The sequence below is a fragment of the Rhea americana genome, unplaced genomic scaffold (assembly GCF_003343005.1).
Source record: "Rhea americana isolate MKP2758 unplaced genomic scaffold, rheAme1 scaffold_321, whole genome shotgun sequence".
Taxonomy (NCBI): Eukaryota; Metazoa; Chordata; class Aves; order Rheiformes; family Rheidae; genus Rhea; species Rhea americana.
Window position 1 is genome coordinate 337,512 of NW_028186448.1, and position 19,924 is coordinate 357,435.

The 19,924-nt window shown below is 38.9% G+C and overlaps 1 protein-coding gene across 10 annotated transcripts in view; it reads left to right on the forward strand.

The window, feature by feature from the left end:
- NFYA (nuclear transcription factor Y subunit alpha) overlaps positions 1–15,812 on the forward strand; it is a 16,338-nt gene extending 526 nt beyond the window's left edge. Inside the window, exons 1-10 of one of the 10 annotated variants that reach the window (XM_085310608.1) lie at positions 1,987–2,062; positions 2,812–2,933; positions 4,587–4,673; positions 6,936–7,082; positions 8,460–8,591; positions 9,233–9,338; positions 9,874–10,040; positions 10,842–11,015; positions 11,381–11,482; positions 12,227–15,812. In XM_085310608.1, coding sequence (XP_085166734.1) covers positions 2,859–2,933; positions 4,587–4,673; positions 6,936–7,082; positions 8,460–8,591; positions 9,233–9,338; positions 9,874–10,040; positions 10,842–11,015; positions 11,381–11,482; positions 12,227–12,280 — 1,044 coding nt within the window. In that variant the 5' untranslated portion in view covers positions 1,987–2,062; positions 2,812–2,858 and the 3' untranslated portion in view covers positions 12,281–15,812. Of the gene's footprint in view, positions 1–1,986; positions 2,063–2,811; positions 2,934–4,586; positions 4,674–6,935; positions 7,083–8,459; positions 8,592–9,232; positions 9,339–9,873; positions 10,041–10,841; positions 11,016–11,380; positions 11,483–12,226 lie in introns of those variants that run through there. The other 9 variants (XM_085310607.1, XM_085310610.1, XM_085310611.1 and 6 more) reach the window with 9 other exon arrangements.
- The last annotated feature ends 4,112 nt before the right edge of the window (positions 15,813–19,924 follow it).

A 19,924-nucleotide genomic window follows, 5' to 3' on the forward strand; every position in this document is an offset into this window, starting at 1 on the left:
CCCGGCCTTGCCCGTGCGGGGCCGCTGGGACGGGAGCCGGCAGGGCCCCGCCCTCGAGCGGCCGGGAGGGGGGAGAGGGGCGGGCGAGCTTCCCCGCCGGCCCCGCTGACAGATGGGCCGCGGGCGGCCCGCGCTGCCCCTCCTCCTCCTCCCCCCCCCCCCTTCCCTGCCGCGGGCGGGGGGGAGCCGCCAGCCGGACGCCGAGGGCAGGTCGCCGCCTCCGCCGGGCAGCGCGCCCCGGGTGCCCGCTCGTCGCGAAGGGCACYTGGACGCCAAATGCCGCCGGCAGCGCGCTCCCGGCGCAGGAGAAACCGCCTCTTCGGGGGGCTGAGGGGCGTCCGCGTCACCTCTGTGCCCCTCGGCGGGGCACTGCCTTGTCCACCCCTGCGTGGCCTCTGCCCGCAGCGGAAATCCTCGTCTGTGACTCTGCAGTAAAATAAAAACGTCCCTGAGCGATATCCCTGACTTGCGAGTTTGATAAGGAGGTCAGGAACAGAACGCGGAGACGTYGTGCTGTCTTCTGTGCAGCAGCAGGAGATAAAGCTGTGGCCTGTGCTCTTGGTTAGGTGGAACCGCGTCCCTGGCTTTGTGCGAGTGCCCTGTCCTTTGAGGACAGCGATCGCAGGGGCAGGCTCGCAGGGTCTGCCCTAGAAACTTGTGCCACTTAGTGATGTTGCTTCAGGGTGTGACATAGTTTAAAATGATGCTTTCGTGCTAACTCGAGCTCTGGCACAGATTATCGCACGAGTACCGTCTCAGGACAGCTTAGCCGTGTAGGGAGCTGTTGGTGTAGTTGCTGTTAGGATGCCATATAAATGAATATATACRTATAYATACATACATACATACATACATGTATATATGCTGATAAAACTAGAGCACTAAGTCCTGCCCAGTCCAGACAAGGGCCTGTCGTTAAGCGCGTGGGGGGAGCTCTCTAGTAAGATGGGAGGGGCGTGCCGTCACTGGAGTACATCGCTGATCTTTAAAATTTAACTTTGATAGAGCAACACTGACTCTGTTTCAAGGAAGAGAACAAAACGTAATCCTGTGGAGGGCTGTGATCCAGCACATGTAAAATCTTCCATTTGTGGTTGTGATTACCTACAACTCTTCAGAGTTAGGATTGCAATGCTATGAGTATTTTAAATAAACAAGACAGGCGCTTGATGTCGGGGTCTGAGAAGAAGTATTCCCGAGTATAAGTAGGTCTGCACTTAATTATTGGTTRTGGTGCTAGGAAAACCAGAGAACTTGTGGCTAAAATAATTTAGTGGCATCCTGTAGTTGCTATTGGAATGCTTCCACAAAGAATGAAGTGTGGGAGCAGTTTTCTGACAGGCCAGCAGACTTTTAGGGAAGAGATAAGTATGCTGTGCTCAATGAAAACCCTGACAGGCAGAATCAAGTTCAGAAAGAATATTTATCTCCTGTTATTTGGGCAGGCTGTGGAAAACTATTGCTAACAGGTCAAAGATAGGGTTAAAATTGCAGGAAAATATAGCACTTTTTTTTTTCCTGTGWCTTAGATTATTTTTGCAGTTTCCAGCATTAGTATTGTTACATTTCAATTCTGAGCAAAATATCTGATAGGAATTGAGGAGGTTTACATTATTATGGCTATTATGTATCCTATAATACACTTGCTTCTGATCTGTCCTGATACGTATTGGTTAATCTTTGGTGGATAAACAATATTTTGTRTTAATGTACAAGAAATCAACAAAATGTAAAGACACAGTGTTTTCTTACGTCCTAGTGAGGAATAGCTCAATTAAAAAAAGAAATGTTCTTAAGATGAATGCAAGGCTTAAGTACAATGGATATTTTAAAATTAAAGACTAGGAAGTATGAGAGGTGTCTTTACAGTAGTAGCCACAAAAACCTTTACAGTTAGTGGGAGTTGTGACTAAATGTTATATGCATTTCTTTGAATGCTGAAGGGACCTGTTTTTTTTTTTTTTTTTTTTTTTTTTTTTTTTTTTTTTTTNTTTTTTTTTTTTTTAACTGCTTTAAACATTGAAGATGAAGGTCATAGACTGCTTTTTCATTAGTGAAACAGGTACTTTTTCAGTTATAGCATAAATCAAATTCCTCATTAAAAGTAATGATAAGAATTCTTCCTTTGTTGATTAGTTAAGAGGAGAAGAAATGTGGGGAAGAAAGAGGTAATGGAACTAAGTATTTCAATTCAGCAGTGTATTCTTCATATGTCTAGGCTAGGGTCCAAGAAAGGCGAGGTAGTAAAAGGGTGGAAGCAATAAGTCTGCTGGCTATTTTCAAAATACACAAAAGTGGGAGGAGAAGAGAGAGACATGRGGAAGGAGTGCTGCATAGCTGAGAAGGAGAGACTATTTCACTTAACCTTGTTGAATTCCTGAAAGAAAGTTTGGTTTTACATTTAAACTTAATATGTTGTGAGCTTTTCAGAGGACCGCTCCCAATCACAGCAGGCAACTGCCCATAGCCCAGAGTGTGCGCACTCAAGAGATAAAACAGACATAGAGTAGAAAGAGGTTCATAGCTACTATTTGATTTGCTGCAGATTACTGGCAGAACTGAGACTGAGGTCCTTTCTGATTCTCAGTCAAGTTATGTGTTACCCAAATTAAAATATCTGTTACTAAATGAAAATAAGGTGGTGTTATGAAAGAGGTAGGTCCTTGATTAAACGGCAGTTCTTACTGTGTGGTTTGACCAAGGCATGTCATCTCAATGCCAGTAGATGGTTTGCTTTTCAGTTACTGTAAGATAATACTAATCTTGAAACCTTGGGAAAATAATCACATGCTTTTTTTCTTCTCTTGCCAGATACACAGACRGAGGTGTACCAAGTACAGTGTTGGAACTGAAGAGACATGGAACAGTACACAGCAAATAGTAACAGCTCYACAGAGCAGATTGTTGTGCAGGCTGGACAGATTCAGCAACAGGTATGGAAAGTTATCATAAAGGGTGAGCTGGTACTCCCAGTGTTTCGCTATAGACCTTTTTGTACTTTTTTTTTTTCTCTAATGCGTTCCACAGAGCCAGCAGGATGCTTCATGATGCTGTCTGGATGCGTGTTTACCTAACTTCTGTCACTTAATCGTGGGTCTTGTTTGTCAATGAAATCTGAGTAAATGTGTTTTTAATCTAAATTAATAAAATTACAGTTTGTAAGTTACCAAGTTTTGGTGGAGTAGGGACTTAAACTGGTAGTGACATGAGGAAAATAAGAAATCCTTCTTGAAAATGGAGGGAACAGAATATTAATCTGAATAGTTGGTTGTCCACAAGGAATAATGTACATTCCTCCCTAAAAATTAAAGTAAATTTTGTCCAAGCAAATAGAGGCTTTCTCCAGCTTTCACAAAACAAGTATTTATTGAAATCCTATTACTAGAGATGAATCAGAATGAACATWCATCATTGGAATTGCAACAAAACAACTTTAGATGCATGCCTTCTAAAAGAGGTTTTTAGTTCACATGTTACACTGTGCAGACAAGTACAGCTGCTTTTATGTAAARGACTTGAATATTTTTGTTGATATTGTTTCACCCATTCGTGTATTTGCTATTTTCAGATGAGTTGTCTGGTGGCTGAATTTTGGTTTGTTGCATCTGATGTTTGTTTTAGTTCAGGACAAGAGGATTTTCTTTGCTTAAGCCATGCAAATGAATGACACACTGTGGATTATATTTGTAGTAAGATACTATGCTTGCTTTGTTGTCAGTCTGTTTGATGGGAACAGACCAGGACCAGCATTCTTCTCCAGCTGAATTTAGTGGAAGTTAACTCTTGCAGGAAGAACAAGATTATAGTTGAGGTTAAAAAAATTACAAATTAAGAATTGTCAAAGATTGTGCTACTACTTTCAGCGGGTGACCAAATATACTTGATTTTATTGATATTTTTTAAGTAGAGGGGAGCTAAAAACATATCTTCACTTGTTTTAGTATGTGTTCTCACTTTGTGTTGTACTGTAGGAGAAACTTTTGAATCAGCCAATTCTAGTACAGCTTTTAGAGATGTCCTTCATCTCCCAAAATGCTAACGCAGTTAACACAGATTATTTTGGTACTCTTACTAAAGAGGCTAAAGATAGACTAGGCTTTCATATTTAACTGCTCTTTCAAATTCTCAAGATTGTCCTTCAAGGTCAGTGGTGGAATATTTTGATGKGGGGGTGACATAGAGGAAGTTTAGTCCGTAGTTATCTGTACTGCTGTTCAGCACATAAAGGAATTTATGGCCTTCATTATGACTAACAGATCAGACAGAAATCTGGAACCCCTTCACAATAAGAAGCTCAAGCAGAAAAGTAGTATTGTAAAACTGTAAAGCAAAGATTTAAAATTCTGAAAAATAATCTATCATGTTCTCTGTAGCTAATTTTTTGTTTAGGGTTGTGGAAGCTGTCAGTATGCATATGCAGTTTTGCTGCTATTCCATTCTTAGGTTTGCTAAACATATTCACATACCTTATGTTCCAAGTGCAGCATGTATGAATTTTAAATTCATCCTTTTCCAGCAAAGTGTGGWTGTCTCTTGTCAGAGCTGTGCATTTCCATGTTTCAAGCTATTCCTGTTCCTATTCCCAGCAGCAGGGTGGTGTCACTGCTGTCCAGTTGCAGACTGAGGCCCAGGTGGCATCCGCCTCAGGCCAGCAAGTCCAGACCCTCCAGGTAGTGGTGATCTCTCTAATTGTGTTTGTGAGCACTGCATGACTCCCCCCATCACCACATATCTAATGCTGTGTTTTTACCAGGGTTTGAAACAGGGACAGGAAAATTTGTGGCCAACAGCAGCTATGCTTTGCTGCTAGCTGGTCATGAAGAACAGGTTACAGCTTTTCGTTGGCTCGCAAGTGGACGCTAGAAACCCTAATGTATTCATGAATTTCTGCTGTTGTAATTATGAAAGAGAATAGTGATTAAAATGGAACTCAAACTCAAAAAGAAGTAACCTATTGCAGTCCAGACAGATAACTCAAGAGATACAACCCACAGACTTTGTACAATTTCAACAATAAGAGGTTTCTGATATCCAAAGTGATAGGATTTTTCTATCTACACTGCATGGAAAGAAGCCAGAAATGCAGTGGGTAACCACCAGCCTGAAGAGTGAAACTTCTTCATCTGTAATTAGAAAAGGCAACTGAGGACCTTACTAGATCCTGTGGGATTGAGATACCTGATTTCCTTCATACATTCGGGCAACACAGGAAAATCCAGGAGAGTCATTTATCATAACAGTAAATATGTCACAAACTGGAAAGAAATGCAAGATTATTCCAAACCCTGATTTGTTTTAATATGAAGTATTGTCTCTTGCAAACTTCATCTCATTAGCTCATGTAGGAGGCTTTTAAAAGGAGTTGATAACCCTGGATAGTTGTAGCAATTTTATTTGTTTATTTGCTTTTTAAACTCTTCAGAAGAAGGAAGTTCTGAGAGGCTAGAATGGTATTGCCAGATGTGAAATTGAACACAGCATTTTTTATGTTCAGAGTTAAAATAGAAAAAGCTGTCTGACTTGGATTGCTTGGGGCTCTGTGGCCTCTTAGTCCCATACTGCGATGTTTGCTTTCTTTTTTTTTTTTCTTGCTTGCTCTAATATATTAACAAGAATCCTGGAATTTATCATTTTTCTTTCTACTTATTGGATATTGTACTGCTGACTGTGCTTCTCTGTGGCTGATATGAGCATGCTTACATCTCTCTACTTGTGTTGTAACTCAAAACAAGTACTACCGATTATGTTAGTGACGGAACCAAACAGTCTCGCAGGAGTATTCGATGACCTGTAAAGACAGAATATTCTATGCAGGGCCTTGATTACTGAGGTATTATAGTTGTTTCCTTAGATATGCTGGCCTATAATTCACTATGGGTTTTGACCTATGCAAAGTGAAACTYTTTTTTAGGTAATTCAGTATGTACTGAAAATGATGTTTAGTTTGACCGGTGTTCTGTAATGATGGTGGATTGTGGAGTAAGCTTTGGCTATTGCATACTCTTGAAGCTTTCACRTAGAAAACTCAGGAATTTAGTGACTTTTCTATCATGTTCTGTTTTAGTTTCCAGATAAGGGAGAGCATGGTAAAGAGTGATTGCCTAATTCATAAGACTAATTTTACATTTAAACTGTAGARGTATGGTTTTTCTATAGTCTTTTCGAAGATATATTTTGGGGAGTTTGGGGCTTGGCAGACAAGGATTTTTTAATGGAGGAGTTTATTTCATGGGCCTTTCTCCTAGTGACTGATTGCAGAGACTTTTGAATGCATCCTGCTGAATTTATAAATTCTCTGTAAACCTTGTGGGTCCAGGAAGTGGTTGCTGCTGGTCTTCATTGACTCTTCCTTACCAATCTACAGTTTGTGTGCTGTTACATTAATAATTTCACTTCATAACCATGAAAAGRTTCTTTAGGAATGTCACATACTATATATCAGTTAGGGAATGGAAATGTAAGAATATAATTGGAGGGAGTTGAAGCTACTTCAGAATCTCTGTCAGGATAACTTATTTATAGCTTTTTCTCATTAAGAATTCCAACTGAAGATTTATAATAGTGTTGTGGATAATGAAGTTTCTTTTACTTTGGTTTGCTCTCAGGCTGTGCATGAAGATMGTACTGTGTCTAGACAGTTTATCTGCGTATTTCATGTTTTGTTGAAATTAGACTTGGAAGTTTTGGTTAGACTGTGRCAGAAAAAGATAGTTTACAAAATCCAGCAGCATCACATGGAGAAAATTTTAGCAACTGAAGATATTTGATGCTGATTATGAAACTAGCTTAGTGACTGTTGYTCAGTTTCTCTGGTCACTGCATTAAAATAGGTAAGCATTTAGCCTCATGTAGTAGCCACTTCTGTTCTTGGTTTCATGTCACCAGACTTCTTTTCATTGTTCTGTTTGTTTGTTTGTTTTTCTCCTGTTTTCTAGGTCCAGGGTCAACCATTAATGGTACAAGTAAGCGGAGGTCAGCTGATCACCTCAACTGGTCAGCCGATCATGGTGCAGGCAGTGCCTGGGGGTCAGGGCCAGACAATCATGCAAGTGCCCGTTTCTGGAACACAGGGACTGCAGCAGGTGAGATGATTCTAATTTTATTAAAGATAGATCACAAAGAATGAGCTATGGAGTTTTTACCTTGTCAGATAGAGTATATTTGTCAGAGCACTGTTAAAATAGGCTGGACAAAGATGGTTCTTCTGTAGCTATGGAACTATCACAGTGAACTACATGTTAAATATTAAACTAAACTTACTTTTGTATTTGATTTTATTTTTTATGGGATGGTGCAAACCTTTTAAAWGAAGTCCATTAAAATACAGCTAGAGCTTTTCTGTGCATTTAACTGGCTATTATATTTTATGGCTCACTAAAGAGATTTTTTTTTTTTAATGAAAGTTCCTTAAATTTTTGCATTTGAGTTCATCTAATGTATGATGGCTGGAGCTGAATTTAAACTCTCCCATTACACAGAAAGTAATGTTAGAAGGATATATGATGGATTCATTAAAAATAATAATTTTGAAACATTTATGTAATAGGCAGTTTTTAAACTTAAGGAAGTGCTCAATTCGTGTTCCTCAAGCTATAGTAGTGTCGTAATGAAAGTGTTTTGTTATTTGAGAATGGGATTTAGGAATCAACTTCAGCACAGTTGAGGAAGGCACAGATGTCGTGGTGTTTTGAGAGGGTTATTTAATGATTGTTTATATTTCCTTTGTTGAAAGACTATATTCTTTCTGTTAAGGTCTGTACAGCCTATCTGTTAGAGGAAAGCTTATAACTTTTTCTTTATTTTTAAGCAGAATCCGCAAAACATATTTCAGTTCCTCTTTATTTATTTTTTTTAATCTAAGAAATGTTCCAAATTGGTGGAAAGGCTTCTCTGCAAAGCTGAAGATAATTTTTATATATGAAAGCATGTATGTGTGTATACTCCCTTATGTATGTATACACAGACACACACACAGACACATATGTCTTTATATAAATAAAATATTTGGTATATGTGTTTGTATGTATATATATGCATACATGTGTATATATATATTGGATACTTCTGTATGCTGGATAATTAACACTCTATAGATACCTTAAATCTCAGTCCTTTTTTCTTTCTTTGACTTAAGTATTATTATTCCTAGTTTCATGTGAATAATTTATTTCTTTTGACTGTTTTATTGTGTAAGCAGTGGAGACTGCTAGGGCATGGTGACACTAGCATATTTCCTCTTTTCTGTATGGTCCTGCCTGCTTTTGTATCAGTGATTGCTGTGTCACAGAGAGGAATAAATTAGACCTCTTTTCAGTTTAAAATGGAAAAAGAGAAGAACCAGTGCTTGCTTTTTCTTGGCAACAGTAAATCATCTTCAGAGATGATTTGGTAATGCTGAGGCCAAGGAGGGAGAAACAGGAGGCATAGTTAATGTTCCTTTCTGACTCTTTCTTCCACAGATTCAGTTGGTCCAGCCAGGTCAGATTCAGATTCAAGGTGGGCAGGCTGTGCAGGTACAGGGGCAGCAGGGCCAGACCCAGCAGATCATTATACAGCAGCCACAGACTGCAGTTACTGCTGGCCAGACACAGGTAACTGCACCAGCATGAAAGGATTTTCTTGAGAGGAACAGGAAGAGAAACTTGACAAATAACTTAAGATGTGGTTAAGTATAAAGGAAAAAAAAAAAAGGAATTTATTAATATTGAGAAGAACTTGAGAATAAAATTAATACTTTTGTGGTGTTTTCACAGATAAGCCTGGGGCAGAATAAGTAGACTGCATGTTTTTATCAATTGTGTTTCTCTGTATTACTGGTTCACGGCTGTTTGTCTATATGTTGAAGTTTAAAGACATGAAGTACTGCTAATTTTATATTTCCCACATTTTGTGAAATCATCTAGTCATACCTGGTTTTCTGTTGATTCTTCTGTTCGGGACCAAAATTAAATTTTTGAGCAGAACAGTCCTTCCTTTAACATAAGCGTAGTGAGATACAAAACCTAGAGCTTGAAGGTTTTTGATACTAAATACTACACTGTTAAAATAAGTTTGTTCAAGTGCTTAATCTACAGTTTGATTGGTTTGTGTTCCATCCTATTTCTTTACGCTGATAATACAGCAAAAGAAATACATACCTGAACTACCTTAAACACTATGTGTAATTTACAGGAATTGTAAAAATTGGGAAGTAAGCAATTTGTAAGTTTGCTGTGTTGTTTGTTTTGTTTAGACCCAGCAACAAATAGCAGTTCAAGGGCAACAGGTAGCGCAAACAGCTGAAGGCCAGACCATTGTCTATCAGCCAGTTAATGCTGATGGAACCATTCTTCAACAAGGTATGACCTTTAGTGTGAAAACGATCATGACGTATTAATATCTCTTTTGTAAGTTCACTACCTTGTATTTATTGTCAAAGAAAAARCTGAGATGCAGTACTGACAGTGCTATGATTTTTGTCATGCCAAAGGTTGGCATAGTGAATGGAAGAAGAAATATTTACATTATTCAACCAGCTTTTAAACTGAATACTGAAGTTCTTTTCCCCRGAAAAATACAAATTCTTCTCTCCTTTGGCAAAGGCTATTAGAATAGAAAYATTTAAGTTTGCTTTTCAGCCTTAGAATATGTGATGTCGTATCTTTGGCTAGGATTAGTGTTCAGATGACAAAAATTCAAAAAAAAAAAAAAAAGTATGAGGACCAGATGATGCAATAAATAATAACAATTAATAATTTGTAATACTTTTTAAAATCCTTTGGCATGTTATGGAAGGGTGAATGAGTGAAAACAGAAGTGGGACTAATGGTGTTCCCTTCTTTCTGTGTGCATGTTTTTGTTTTTTTTTTTCTTTTGTGTTTTATTTTCTTAAAGTTACAGTCCCTGTTACAGGCATGATCACCATCCCAGCAGCCAGTTTGGCTGGAGCACAAATTGTCCAAACGGGAGCCAACACCAATACAACCAGCAGTGGACAAGGGACCGTGACAGTGACACTACCAGTTGCTGGAAATGTCGTCAATTCAGGGGGAATGGTTATGGTATGTTCTTAAATTTCTATGGTTTAAAGGTTGAACTTTAAGAAGTCTGTGCACAAACCATTTTTTGAGATCCATGTTGACTTAATATGGCAACTTATTATGGCTATCATTAGTTTAAAATTCAATAATATATGTTTTTAGCTTTAATGTCCTGTTTCCTACTGTAAAGTATGTATTTTGTACTTTCTCCTATATTGCATTATGGAGTTCAGAAATCTAGAAACTGAGATTTAAAATAAGCTGTTAATTGGTAAGCAGAAGTTTGAAATGCCTGAATAAAATACTACTTTCTTGAGGATGCCTTAGTATTTCTTTTTGTGACTCTTAAGAAGGCTTTTTCAGCAAATTCTTATTTCTTTATAGTGAGATGCATTTTTAACTTGAGTTTTATTTTTTWTCTCCACTAGATGTCAGCAGTTCTATAATTGTATTTGCTTAAGKAATGCTTGAAAATAATCACAGAGATGAAATAAGTGATAACCAAACAGAAAGGGAAGAGATAGGCATATCCTCTATGCCTAACTGTATAAGAAGCAGTAATGTGGTCATTGGACTGTGTTTTGTATTGATATGTTACCATTACCAGAAAAAAAGCAAGCACGAGCTATGTGTAATTGATTTGTTTAAATTTATTCTGTGGTTTGAGACCAAATTTATTGCCACTTTTAACTTAAAGTAGAATTGCATTATGTGAAGAAAAGTTACACACTTCCCATTTTATACTTGCTCTTGCRTTTAGTAGTTTTTGAATGCACTTCATATTCTGAGCCACAGGTACTAAAAACATTCTCCTCTATACAGATGGTACCTGGAGCTGGATCAGTACCAGCTATCCAGAGAATACCTTTGCCTGGAGCAGAAATGCTTGAAGAAGAGCCACTCTATGTAAATGCTAAGCAGTATCACCGGATCCTAAAGAGGAGGCAAGCACGTGCTAAGCTTGAAGCCGAGGGAAAAATTCCCAAAGAAAGAAGGGTGAGACTAACTCAGATCTAATACAGGGTTACTGCATGAGAAAGACATAGAAAACTTCTGCTGAAAAGATGAGGATTGGAATCTAAGTGTTCTTTTTGTTTTTTGTTTTGTTTTCATTCATAATTACATCAGAGTAATTCCTTTAAGTACCTTAGAGGCAATCCTGCTTACTTTCCATGCTTCTAATTGTTGAATATATATGTATAAATGTATGTGTATTATATTGCAAAAAGGCATTTACTGGAAACACTGGGCAGGCTTTTTCAGTGGTCAGGAACTTTCCTCCGTGTTCTCATTTACTGGAAGTATTGAACTTGAAATAGTAGGCTGGTCTCTCATTAGCCTTTTCTTCTGTATTGTTACAGAAATACTTGCATGAATCTCGGCATCGTCATGCCATGGCCAGGAAGCGGGGAGAAGGTGGACGTTTCTTCTCACCAAAGGAAAAAGATAGTCCACATATGCAGGTAAGCAGAGCTTTGGTCTTCAGACAGCTGACACGTTCAGTTCTTTATAATACACTCTAGGGTTGTCTTTCTGCTGTTTTTGTTCTTTTGGGCAAGATTGCTGGTCCTTGTCCCCCTCTGCATCCGGATTTAAGGCATTGCAAAGAAACCTTATCTCTTACTTCTTAAAGAGAACAGGCATCTATTTGCCTCGAGAAGTTAAAGTAACTTTAGTAGAAATGTGTTCCTTTTGTTTTACAAATGGGGAATGCTTGTATTTGTTGTTTGTCCTAAGAAACACAACTCATTCTTTTTGATTGAATAACACTAAGTCTTCTCTTAGGACTTGAATTAAAGGTAGAGACAACTTACCTTGCATCTGATGAAAAATTAAAAAATGTGAATATTTGATTCTTAGTTGCATATTGTTTTAAGAAAAAGTGCAAGATTTTCAAAGGAGAGAGCAGAACAGAAATAGCAAGTGCTGTTGTCCATTAGTGCTTTAATGTATTCCTGTGGCTCTTATTCYGAAGTGAAATCCTTCCCAAATACTACACCAGTCCATACTAGGTGTTCCCAAACAGCAGAAACAAAACATTCTTAGGAGCTATTACAATTTATATAACTTAATTCTCTTCTACTCACCTATAAAACCTAGTTAAAAATGTAACATGTTCAGAGATCAAGGGAGGGAGTAGTGCATGATTCTGTGCTGATATGGAAAAATGCTGAAGTTACAACACTGTACGTATTTTGCATCTGTAGGATCCATCTCAGGCCAATGAAGAAGCAATGACACAGATGATAAGAGTTTCTTAACCACAACTTAAAGAAAAAAATAACTGGAAAAAAGTTCCTGTCCCTTCTACAAGTCTGTCCTACCTTACCAGTGTGTCAAGCAAGTCTCTCAATGGGACAGTCACCATATCACAGCCTATCCTTTTCTACAGAACAAACACCACTTTTTCAGTATGCGGCTGAGATTTTAACTGCAGTGGACACAACAAATAGAAACTTAATGACTTCATTGGTATACTCTTCTGATCCGGCGCAGGGATTTCAAAGTCTGACTGTTCATGCCTCTTTTTTTTTTTTTTTTTTTTTAATATCTCTTGCATTAAGAATTAAGATTGGCCATGGGAGAGAGTGCCACTGACTTGATGATCAGCAATAACTCTGGCATGCTGAAGCAGGGCCAGCAAAGACCTGTTGTGGAGTTACGAACCTTCTGTACAGAGACATAATCCAGTTTATAGCAACCAGCACTGACATGGCTTCACCACAGTGCTTTGTTTTCCCAGTAGAGACTTGTTATTTACATGCACTCTTTAAAACTTTGGACTTACTATCAACTGAACTGTTCATTGCTGTTGCATTTGCACTTCTGAAACTGGCAAAACTGAAGGGGGTTCTTTTAAGCTCCATCCTGTGAAATATGTAAACAGCAAGCTTTTCTCTGGGAAAAGTTCAGCCATCCAGTCAAAATGATAGAAATAGTTCAAGATTATTACAAGGCTTGATATATTGCATATTCGTTCCTAGGAACAAATGGGGAGAGGGACACTGATGGGAGTATAAAAATGTAATTAGAAAAGCAATCTGTGTATGTGTTTTTTGATATGTTTATTGCCAGTAATTGACACTTTGGAAGAAAAGCAGATGCTACTATAAAAAGGATCAAAACTTCTAAGTGGGTCTCTTCTAAATAATTTCTTTTAATCTTCCTTCTAACTTGCAAGTGTGGTGCTTGGTTTCTCCAAAAGAAATAATAATCTGCAATCTCAGAGTGATAGGACTTGACCATCTTCATTACTGTGTTTCTTGGTATTAGTTCTACAATTCTCTGATCGTACAGAGCGAGAGATTGTTTTATGACACCAGAAACACTGGACAATTCAACTCAGCTCATCTTGATGTAATTGAATGACTGTTAAACAATTGAAGGCAGATATTGATGAACCTTTCAGGCTCTTTACAGAATACCCTCTTTTAGATAAAAGCGGCACTTAAAGAACGAGGAAAAAATGCTTGCTTTTTAAAAAGGCATTTTTTATGACTTCTAGCTGGCTTCTGGATTAATAAACGTACCTTTTGTCTTTAATTCAGTAGCTAATTACATATTTCAAACTTAGTCCATTCTTACTGACTTGAAATTTGGCAGTGGACCCTGTGGTTCTTAAGCCTTCTAACAGGTGATAACGTGCATCTTTCCATGTCTGTTTCCTCCCACCTTGAATGAGTTATGTGGACTGGCTGCATATCACCTGCATGCTATAGTCTCTTTCAATTTTTGTGTTCTGCAATTAGAACTATATCACTGTAGTTAAGTATGGACTTGGAAGCATGGCCAGGCTTCATGATTGAGGGATTTGATTATGAACCTGCAAAGGGAATATAGCAGAGGGAGATGTTTTACTGAGGAAAACAGCCAAAGGTTGCAAGGCTAGTTTAAATTCAGTGAAATCTGTTTAAGGTGACAAAGAAATGCACCTTGGAAAAAGACAGAAGGGAGAAAATACTGGTAATATATATATATTTTTCCATTCCCTGAAAGCTAAAGCTACAGTTTGTGCAGAATGGAGGACAAAATAGTACATGATAAAAGGCTGGAAGGGTATAAAAAACAGAGCCACCAAACTTCTATTTAGTTTGAATAAAAGACAAATACTAAACCTAAAAGAGTAAAAGCAGATGGGAAAGAATGCAAGAGGAGGAAGCAGAAAAGGGGAGAAATGTTTGATGCTGCATTCTAGGAGGGAGAATATGCCTTCCTAGATGCTAAGGAAGGCAATGTTAAGTCAGCCATTTGTGAAGGTACATCGACTCTTGCCACTGAAAGTACAAAGAAGAAATGCAGATTTGGGATATGTATTTAGTCAGTTGGATTTCCTAAATTAAGTTCAGGATCTCCCCTGCTGAATTTTTAGTTTCATATAGCGTTACCATAGTTGACATTGCAACTTAAAGCTGAGCAAGAAGCTGTTCTACACACAAGTGACACCTGCAGCTATGGGGGGAAGTGGAAGTCTAGTTCTTGACATGCAGATAAAGGAACCTTTTTATTTTGTCTTAAATTWTATTAGTAATCTAATACTCTGTTCACAAATACTACATTTTAAGTTTTTGGATTTTTTTAATTAGTCAAAAGGCTTTTGGTTACCTCTGTTGCATTGCTGGCATCTTTGGTGCCTTTGGTTGCTTCCGCCTTAAAGTACCTGGCCAATTAGAGCATGGTGCTTACTTTCATCAGTTGGCGACTATGAAATCCTCACCTAGCATTTCTTGTGAGGTCACCCATTTCAGGAAAAATGTAGCTCTCTTCTAGTGAAGGAATAATGAAACTTCTGCTTTAGATGAATTTACAGCATTATTGTAAATACTTTTTAAGAGCATCTGTACATTTTGTCTGTCTAGAGTATTCATGTGCTGGAGTAAGACAGCATCTCCATAACATTACTGCTCTTCAACTGACAGCTAATCTCTGTCCTGAAGACCCCCCTCTGACAGTTGGAAGTTAGGGAAGCAGAGATTATTTCTCTGATTTTTTTTTTTTTTTTAACTGAGTAATTACTTGTTTTCTYGTAAACTTCTTCAAAACATCTAGAACTTTTTTCTCCAGTAAGTCCTTCAGATATAGGTTCTCTGATCTGTTGTTGTAGAATATGTATTAAGACCTATGGATTTGTGTTACGTAGGAAGTCTTATCGTTATACTTTCAATAGTGATGTGAAAGCCTGAGTGCTACTGTCATATGTTTCATTTTCTTTGGGTTACGTGTATTCACTTCTAAAAGTAGTGTTTCCTTGGTGAGACTGGAGTTAACAGTCAATACCATGTTATCAGAAAAGTCCACTTTATTTTCTCGGGTAAATTTATGAAATTGGAAACATCACCAAGTTCAAACCTCTAGTAATTAAATAAGAATTCATGTGGATTGGCTACACTTGAGCAAAAACTCCACTTTGGAAGTGCATATAAGAGCGATGAGGATAAAAGAATGGGCTAGTGGAGAATGTAAAATGTGGTCGATTGACCCAGAGAGCACTGGAGCAGTGAACCTATCAAAAATCAGTTTTATACAAGTGTAAGGAATGGGGTGTGGGAAATGGTCCTCAAGTGATGCTAAATGGCTTCAAGGTTTTGCATGTTTTAAAAAAAAATTCTTACTTTGTGAATGGGGGGGTACTGAGATTTGCGTAATGTAAGGCAAAGTTTGTATATAGTTAAAAGTTTATAATTTTTTTTATATGATGCATTTTTTCAAGTGTATTTTGGTCTTTAATAGATGCAACTGTAAGTACTGTGTACACTATCCAGCTAATAAAAATTTATAAACTGAGAACTAGCCTGAGCTCTGTTTTCCAGTCTTGTYGCTCTTTCCAGTCAAGTGGCAGCGGCGTCGAGGGAGGGAGCAGCGTCAGTAGGTGGCATTTCCAGTGCTGCCACCTTTYCTTGCCCGGGGGAGTGGAAGAGGGCGGCCAGACCATCGCTCTCCAGCTGTGAAATGGTGGCTGCTGTGCCAGGCCGTGGCTCTCCAGCTGCGAAATGGCRGCCGCGGTGCCTGAGGTGGTGCCTGAGGCAACAGTTCTGCCAGGGAGGCCTGCCTGCTGGTGAGTGAGTGGTGGGAASTGATTGGCTGAGGGAAGCCAGGGCATCCAGCTGTGAATGCTCATTGGGTGTGTTTGTGGGGAGGGGCTGCTCTGGGGCAGCTCTGATTGGCTGGTGAAGAGGCCTGTTCTCCATCTTGCCTCCTGCCCTTCCTTGCAGGTTGGGGGTAGTGGTGCTTCAAGATGGTGGCTGTTGAGTGGGGGCTGAGGAGGGGGTTGTCAGAGGAGGAGTGAGAGTTGGCCTGGCCTCCGCTGGCCTCTTGCTGCCGCAGTGTAACCCCCTTGGCTGAGGAAATGGCTGTGCTGAGCTGGGGGAGGACAGGAAAGCTGCACTGAGCTGGCCAGCGTTGCTCTTGTGTGTCCATCTGAGCATGAGGAAGATAAGCATTAGGTGAGTCTTCAAGTGGAGATGAAGGTGGATCCTCTTGAATTATTATTTGAAAGAAAAAATACCATTTTAATTAATAACAMAAATGTGCCCAGTACTCACAGTATGTCCCTTCTTTACCATCTTCTGGATATCTGTTGGCCTTGTGCCCAAAGTGCCCTGGGGTGACAGTTCCATCTTGTGTATACCTTTTTTTGCAGGATTCATTTTACACCTTGAATAATTATCCCTGAAAGGTAGTGCAGGAGGATCCAGWGGTTACAGAAAGCTCCCCTGGAGCATAGGGAGTGCCCTGTAGGTGTGTTGCTTAAGCAATGACAGTCCAACTTCCCATTTCTCAATTTCTTTTTTTTGTTTTTGTTTTGTTTTTCTCCCAAGGCATTTGTATCTTTATATTTTTTGTTACCTTCCACAGAGGTGGTGTTTTTTCTCATCTCCAAACTGTTAAGTATCATGTTATTAACTTTTTGTCCAAATATGACTGAATGGACACTCTTACAAAGAAAGAGCTTGCTTCTTGTGCTTTGGTACAAAAGGAAGTTTTCCTCATAAAAGGATTGGGCAGGCTTTCAAAGGTTTAAGGATACTCAGCTTCCATGTCTGTCTGCTAATCCCTCTTGGGCATGTTGTTTCTTCCACGCAAGCTGCTCAGGATCTCTCAGCACTATTGTAACTTAAACATTAAAAATACAATAAAGTAAATACTATTATCAAAAATGAGGTCATGCACAGTTAGACAGTCTTTSTATATGGTAAAAAGTAGTTGTATATTGTCAGAGTATTATTTAAAAAGTTCTTGTGCATGTTTACAATTTACAAAATTCTTTGGGATAGAAATAGCCATATGAAAAAACACCATGCTGTACCTGAAATTATTTTCTATGTTCCTGAGATACGCTCCCGTTTAGAAGAGATACCTTGAACTTTACAGGTATTTATAGCTATACACTATGCTCTAGAAAGAGCAGTATTCACTACTGCTGTTCTTAGGGCTGGATTCTGCCTTTGCTGTTGCAAAAACCAGCCCTCCACCAGCAGAGATTCAGAGCCTACCTGAACATCAACAGCTGGCAACAGATAACAACAAAGAAAAATTTTGTCTCTAATACTGTTGTGTTTCTCTCTCCTGCAATGAATGTCTTAATAATGTTTTCAAAGTGAAGTAGCTGAGTGATATCTTTACCTTAGCTGTAAAACAGCTTGGAGATGCTGGCTGAGTCTTTATTTAGGTATGTTGAAGTGGTCCCAGAGCTCCAACAGAAAATATATTTATACTTMTAATGTCAGTTATAATGAGGCATAGCCACACTGCCTAGCTCTTAAGTGCCTAAATTAGGAGGATATTGTCCCGCCAGGGGATTTGGGAGTGAAGCTCCTGCAGCAGGCCGTTCAGAGCATCTAGTTCAGTCCTGCTGTTTGGAGTTATCTTCTATACAGGCAGTCTTAAAGGATCTAGCCTCCTAACTTGGACATTGTGCTGCAGAGCCCCACAAAGCTGGTGGTCATTATGGGTCCCRAAGAAAGCTGGCCTGGCTTTCTGTCACTGAATTTTTGGCAGCTCTGCAATGATGGTGAAATGCAGAAATACTGGAAATGTAATTGTTGGCAAATAGAGCAGAATAAATCCTCAAGGATGTCAGAGCTGAAGATTTATGAATGCAAAACAGCATGAAGGGCAGTGGCCCAAGGGAGTAAGCAGGCACTGTAGGCTTGGAGAGAATGCCCTCTGATCATAATAGGTTATTTGATTGCAAAGACATCAGAAAATTGATTTTTACAGCCTTTTTTTTCTCTTTTATTCTTAATTTGAAATTCTTTTCAGTTCTCTAACAAGACCAAGAGCAGACTAATYTAAAGCAATCCGTTACTTTGGAGAGAAGTTCTTGTATCTGCTAATCTTGAGCCAGTCACAGTTGTCAGAATCTTCTCCTGTTTTGCTTTGTTTTATGGTAATCAATATTCAACAATTGCTGGGGATGGAGGGAGGGGGGAAGGAAGGCAGGAAGTTGAGAGTGAATGACCAGGTATTCTAAAGTGAACAGAATGAATAAAATTGTGTGCTACTGTGAAGTGTCTAGGCTTGGTGAGTGATGGGATTTCTCTGCTCCTTAGGTTCCTCATGCAGCAAAGCTTCAAGCTTTCTTTGCACTTCAGAGAGTTACTGGCAAACATTTGTTCCAAAAACTTTCTCAAGTTTCAGTGCCATTCAGAGGAAGAGGAGAGGTATGAGTAGGTTAACCTTTCTTTGTCTAGCAGGAGACTCGTTGGTCTCTATTTTTTGTTCCCAGGTAGTAGATCCAAAATGCAGCTTGCTTTCCCATTTTTTTTTCTGGGTCTTTGAAGACATGGAGCAGAACCGGATGGTTTATATAGTGGCTAATAAAACATTGTCCTTTCCATCTCTGTAGCTTTTGCTCAATTCTCCATGGTTTCTTATGCAGAAGAAACCCAGTGGCAAAATGTACCCAGTCTGCAGATCAGTTACTGGAAGGCATTCAGATAACAGTAATGATGAGCATAGCAGAATCTACAGACAGTGTAATTTATTATCTCATTCCTTTGTTCTCATAGTCTACTTAGCGCAAGAGCTCTTTGCAGACAACAGGAGGTAAAAGATGTAGCAGCCCAGCCATTAGTGATACGGCTATACTGTTACTGCATGGTAAAGTTGAAAGCAGTTACTCTGTATTGCTAYTGAAGGGAGACAAAGAAGAAACAGATTAAGATTTCAGCAAAAGCTGCAGAGAATGCTTAGATTTGGAGTGAATTTTAACTATACACCCTGTAAAAGGACAGAGCTATCTGGAGGCACTAAAATGAAGTGTATTGACTCATGGCCTTGGTCTCTTAAAACCTCCTGTCCTCTTACATCCTGTTAGGTGTACCAAGTCCACTTGATATGCCCAGTTTCTAGAACACTACAAATTTATTTCCTTCTACCATCAACTGAAAGATAAGCTGAGAAGAATCCTGACATTAGCCAGATACAAGTCTACACTGTTATTCAGACAGCCGATATAGAACTAGGTTACCAACCAACTGTATCCATCAGGCTCATCTGAGGACGTGACAGGTTTATAATCTGCCAAATGTCCRAATGTATGTAAATTAGGGCTTTCATGAATGCAGTTCCACATCTGAGAAGTGGATTGGCTACTAATGCTTTTCTAACTTAACTCTCAAACATGCAAATCTAAGATAGGTCTTCAGATAATTCTGTCCTCCTTTTAGGCTACTAAGGTTGCTAGCAAATCTTCATCATTTGAACTGGAAGAAGATACTTCTAAGATGTTTCAAATTTAGAAAGATTTGAGAATATTTCTTGCATCTTTTGTTTTAGAACAGGCAGTTACATATTTAGATTTGTGAAAGAGAAATAATGCCGTCCATAGAGATAAACTGTCCCTAGATACACCCTCTGCTTCATATGGCAGTAGATMTTCAGCTTTGTAAGCAAAATATAGTGTA